General features: G+C 38.4%; 1 protein-coding gene across 1 annotated transcript in view; it reads left to right on the plus strand.

Moving 5' to 3' along the window:
- Positions 1–4,261: 4,261 nt before the first annotated feature.
- LOC106874402 (uncharacterized) overlaps positions 4,262–6,005 on the plus strand; it is a 21,802-nt gene continuing 20,058 nt past the window's right edge. Inside the window, exon 1 of the mRNA XM_052972512.1 lies at positions 4,262–4,667. Coding sequence (XP_052828472.1) covers positions 4,653–4,667 — 15 coding nt within the window. The 5' untranslated portion in view covers positions 4,262–4,652. The remainder of the gene's footprint in view (positions 4,668–6,005) is intronic.

Genomic DNA, 6,005 nt, shown 5'->3' on the forward strand with positions numbered 1-6,005 from the left:
ATGTTGTTGTTGTTGTTGTTTATTAGACAACTACAACAACAATACTAAAAAAAAACAACCATGAATAAAAAGATATTTTTTAAGAAAAGTTTTATAAAGAATAAACCAATACATAAATAAAAGTTTTGTATTTCAAATCTTCAATGAATTGTCTTATTCCTGCCTTGTTTGTCTGTGTTTATTGTGTTTTTCTTTTTTTTCCTTTTGGACCTGGGGGAAGGGCTGGTTTTGGTAGTCCCTTTAAGACTACGGAGAACGATATGGTCAATGTTCTTGAACGGCTAAATGTACAGAGTACAAGAAGAGTGCCGACATTTTGGGAAGGAAGAATTAGGATCTGTGGAGGTACACAATATGTGTGATAAGAAGGGGTGATGTGAGCTGGGAGTATCTAAGTGGATATAGCTCGAGATCAGGCTACTATGAGGAGCATAAACCACTAAAATATCCGTAGACAAGCATGTTTGTGAGCTAGAAACTGAAGTGTGTTGGGAAACGGCCTCCTACCGCTCAATCGGGTGGCATTCATGGAGGCAATCTGGGATCACTTTCCGTGTAGTAACAACACCGTCTCAGATGTAGGATTAGTATTACATCGATGTTGTTTCTACTGTGGAATGATCGTTAGAGTGTCGAACAAAATGCCATGCAGTATTTGTGGTATTTGCTTCGTTCTGGAGTCAAATCCCACCGAAGTTAAGTCTACCTTTCATCCTTTCGGAGTCAATAAGTACCAATCAAGTACTCGGATCGATATGTTCGACTTGTTTCCTCCTCTGTGAAGGGTTGGGAATTGTTTTGGGATCTTAAATTGTCGCTCGCAATTTCAAGTGCTCATTCAAATTCTCTGGCGGTGCTGCTGCTGGCAAGAAAAGGGATGGGTGGGGCTAGCTTACAAACCACATGGTTCCAGGTTCAGTTCCAGAAATCGTTGGGTCTAGACACGAAGAATTCCTCATACCACGTTTTCAGCAACATGTTGTTGATGCTGTTGTTGCTGCTGCTGTTTGTTTGTTGTTGTTGTTGTTGTTGTTGCTGTTTGTTGTTGAACGAAACGCCTCGCAAACTGTTGGAGATTAACCGACAAAGTCAGCAGTGTAATGGGTCTATAAATAAAAAAATAAATGCGCCCTTTTAAAGTCTAACCAGGCTCATGGGCCCGGTTTCCCGGTTTCAATGGCGCATGCGTTCCCCAGCTGGACGAGACGCCAGTCCATCGAAGCGTTACTCATTTTTGCCAGCTGAGTGGACTGGAGCAACGTGAAATGAAGTGTTTTGCTCAAGAACACAACGCGTCGCTCGGTCCAGGAATCGAAACCACAATCTTACGATCATGATGCTGACACCCTAACCACTAAGCCACGCGCCTCCACAATGGGCCTATATCAGAAGAATAAAAAATGGATGCGGTAGAACTTCCCAGCCAAACACTTATAATATAGCATAAGTGACGTTTGTGTCTTAATCATGGAGAGAGAGGGTGAGTGGCGACGGTATCATGAGAACATCCCATCTGCTTGAACTGACACAGAGTCTCCTGAAAGAGCTCGTTCGATTGGTCTTCGTTGGACAGAACAGGTCGACCTGAAGGTGGAGTGTCTATGACTTCGAATTTTCCTCCTGCTCGAAGCGTGACAGCCGTCTCTGTGCAGTTCTTTCAGTAATATTGCTTTCTCTGTAACACATAACAAATGTCGCGAGGAGAAGTAACGAAAACTGTTCCTTTTTTTTTTTTTTTTAATACTTGGCATTTAATTGTCCTATGTCTGAAAAGAGGTAAGATTTATTCAAATTTCAAAAGCGATAAACAAAAATTTGTAGAAGAAAAATAGGGATATATATAAAAAAAAAAAAACATACAACACTACGAGAAAAAGTACTTGCCCGAAAACGACAATTTTTTTTGAGAGCCTTGTGTGTGTGTGTGTGTGTGTTCACATATTGAAATATAAATTCATTGTCCAGCAAAGCAAAAAAAAATTTGTAAGGGGGGTAACTCCTGTAAAAATGCCAAGGGAGATTATTTGAGAGTGTATATATTAATGAACATATTAATGCACACACACACACACGTGCGCTTTTTAAACTAGGGCACTTACCAACCCATCCACCTTTTTGTTCGTCAATCCCTATTTTTTTGTATCTTCACCATCTCTCTTTCAATCCATCTATCTGCCTATCTTGTATTGACGTCTTCAGCTGCACATTGCGTGTGTATGTGTGTGCGTGTATGTATGTGTATGTGTGTGTGTTTGTGTGCGTGAATGCGTTGGTGCGTGCGTGCAATGTGTATGTGCATGTGTGTGTGTGTGTGTATGAGAGAGAGAGAGTGTGTGTGTGATTCGTTTCGTCTTATCAAAAAGGATATAAATATAAGTCAAGATACAATAATGACTCGATATACGAGTTAAATTGTTCCCGAAGTCGCTCGTAAAGCGAAAACTCGTAAAGCAGAGCGATGTTTTTCCATAGTAGCACTTCGTTTCCAGATCAATATTTTACCTATAAGATTTATGATATATTAATGAATGAATGGCAATAAAACAACAGCAGAATGAGAAGAATATCTTATGTAAAGTAAAAGGAATGCCAATGTCATTTATAATAAAAAAATATTATTATTATTATTATTATTGTTTTCTAAGCCATTTTCACTAGCACCCCATTCGTGCACACCATCACTTATAGACGCGATCGCCGGTTCACAAACACTCGTTAAAGGACTTATTCTTTTAATCCTTTACATGCTTCAATTATTTGACTGCGACCACGATGGAGCACTGCCTTTAGTCGAACAAATCGACCCCAGAACTTATTCTTTGTAAGCCTTCCCGAACCGTTAAGTTTCGGGGACATAAACACACCAACATCAGTTGTCAAGTGATGGTGAGGGAACAAGCACACACACACACACACACACACACACACGACGGGCTTCTTTCAGTTTCCGTCTACCAGATCCACTGACAAGGCTTTGGTCGGCCCGAGGCTATAGCAGAAGACCACTTGCCTAAGGTGTCACGCAGTGGGACTGAAACTGGAACCATTTCGTTGGGAAGCAAGCTTTTTACCACACAGTCACGCCTCTTTTACTCTTTTACTTGTTTAAGGCATTTGACTGCGGCCATGCTGGAGCACCGCCTTTAGTCGAGCAAGTCGACCCCACGACTTATTCTTTGTAAGCCTAGTACTTATTCTATCGGTCTCCTTTGCCGAACCGCTAGGTTACGGCCCAAGGTGCCACGCAGTGGGACTGAACTCCGAACCATGTAGTTCTTAAGCAAGCTACTTACCACACAGCCACTCCTACGACTGTAGATAGATAGATAGATAGATAGATAGATAGATAGATAGATAGACATTGGCGCAGGCGTGAGTCTGCAGTAAGAAGTTTGCCTCTCAACCTCACGGTCCGTTTTTTTTTGGGGGGGGGGCGGGTTACTCTCCGTAAGTTTCTCGGTAACATGCTGAAGCATTTGCTATGGTGGTAGAAATTTTGTGCACTTCGTTCAAAATTTGGATCTTGTGTTTGAAAAATAAAACTCATAAACCCGGGGTCTCGTAAAGCGAGTCCTCCTAAAGTGAGTCCTCGTAAAGCGAGTCCTCCTAAAGTGAGGTATTACTGTAGTAGTTCACTGACAGACAGGGCCGGCTCAAGATACCGGTAACTCGAGCAGTCACCTGCGGCGCCATGTGTTGGGTCCCCAAGGAGAGCGTAACAAAGACAAGGAAATTGTACAAGCCGAAGTCCAGCTTGCCCGGGGCGCCAGCAACACTTGGGCCGGCTGCGCTGACAGGTCCCGATACTTCAGGATTTGTTCCGTTCGGTTATGGAAGCAGTGACCCTCCCATTTACTGCAGCATCCAAGATGTGGTATGGAGGAACAATCCCAGATTGTATCCAACTTTGAAACGGTCATGTGCGATCTGAGAGAAATTTGGCTGCTGTTTTAACAGAAAACTTATTCAGAAAATATAAATTAAGTAATGATGCAATAATTTTTTTCTTTAAATCATTTTAATTTCATATCCTTGTTTTCTACCGGCTAAAAATTATATAGAAATTATTTAAACCGTATATCTTATATTAAATAAATAAAAAAGTAAAGAAAGAAAGAAGTTTTAAAGAAAATATTCTTTTATTAACAATAACAGTTTTATTGACCTTATAAAATACGGAGAAGGGTTCAATGTTTAAGAATGTATGTGTGTATGAATGTGATAAGCATGTTTAATGTCCATGTGTGTGTGCAGTAAAGATATGTGTATACGATACATATATAAAACATAACCGTATTAAAAATACAAATACAAAACGGGTGGAAAAAATAGCAATTAAACACCATTATCGAATGTAATTTACATTTCTATACAGCGGTGGGTTTTTTTACTACTTGTTGAATCCCATAGTAAGCACTATGTTGTGTGGGTGTGTGGGTGTTATGTATGTATGACAAGACGAGATAAGAATCATTAACCGAAACTTGTGTGGATAATTCCGCGATCGTTCCTTTATATCCGGGCTGTTTCTTCGTCTAAAGAGTTTTCACTTTGGCGAGAGAGAGAGAGAAGAAAAGAAGGAGAGAGCAGGAAATTAAGTGTTTCATTGAACGGCACCAGTTTTATGATATATTCAATTATTCAAGGTGTACATGATGATGATAAACGTAAGTAATTTTGTAATTTGTCATAGATTAGTATTACACAAGTTAATCGTCTTATTGTTTCGAGTCGAATCTAAAGAATACCGTTTTATCGTCTTTTTAATTTGTAAAACTTAGTCTTTTATTATTTCGTTCAGAAATTAAATAGAAATTGTTCGGAATTATAATTAAATAAACAACCAGGAAATAAAGATAAGAAATAACTCTTCGTTCGATTTTTCACGCTTCTGGCTTTTATAACTTTTTTTCTTATATTTATGGTATTTATTAGCAATTAAGCAGTTATTGGGAAGAATTTAGGGTTTTGCAGTATCTGAATATAAATAGTTAAAAGTGGGATTATTTAGTTATTATTTAGTTGTTTGTCATTGACAAGCTATTGAATTGTTTCACATGGCGGATTTCTGGTTTAAACAACCCATATAACCAACCCGTCATAACTTTTATTTTTAAAAATTTTCAGAAAATATTTGCGAATTTGTGTTCTACACACGGAAATTCCTACGCTTGTGTGATTTAATGACGATTTAGCTGTTGTTTTTAGCACACCTCACAATCACCTTTCTAGTTCTGACATGCATTATGTTTTCAGTATCTCCACCGCCATAAACATATTTATTGAAATGATGCGGCACCCAGGAGAGGTCCATAGCTGGGGTTTAATCAACAACAACAAAAAAATTAAAAACAAATTGTATTGTCCGTATTTTAAATTCTGATTTTAAAAAAATTCGAGGAAATGTAGAACTTCTAGGATTTCTGTATAAACATAGTGGTGAGCTGATAGAATTGTTGTCGCGTCAGAAAAAATGCTTTGTGGGTATTTCTTCCAACTTTATGTTCTGAGTTCAAATGTGGCTGGGATCGATTTTAGTTTTCGTCCTTTCGAGGGCGATAAAATTAAGCACTAGGGTCGATGTAATCTATTTACAGCTTCCCCCAACAAAATCTGAAACCAATATGTATATTGATAATATACATATTATTAATATTGAATATTGATTATATGTTTGTTCTACGTAAAGTATTTATCTATTGACAAGGCCTCAGCAATCTAGGTAACCAAGACACCTTAATGGCCACCATGCTTTCTTGCGTTTTTTTCACTTCCTTATTTTGGGTTGTTTCTTTTCTTACTCCAGGTTTTGAATTTTTTTTTTTTTTAATAGCATAAGTGTGTTTTTATGGGGAGAAAATATTGAAAAATCTCAATATTTCAATCTTTTTTTTTTTTTCACCGAAAAGGATTCTCCTAATCTTTTGTAAGTGCATAGTGCAAAATTAATTTGGCCAAAATTGGTCCGGAGGGGTGGTGAAGGGTTAGGTGAAAAATGTTCGTAA

This window comes from Octopus bimaculoides, chromosome 13 (assembly GCF_001194135.2).
Source record: "Octopus bimaculoides isolate UCB-OBI-ISO-001 chromosome 13, ASM119413v2, whole genome shotgun sequence".
In the NCBI taxonomy this organism is placed as follows: Eukaryota; Metazoa; Mollusca; class Cephalopoda; order Octopoda; family Octopodidae; genus Octopus; species Octopus bimaculoides.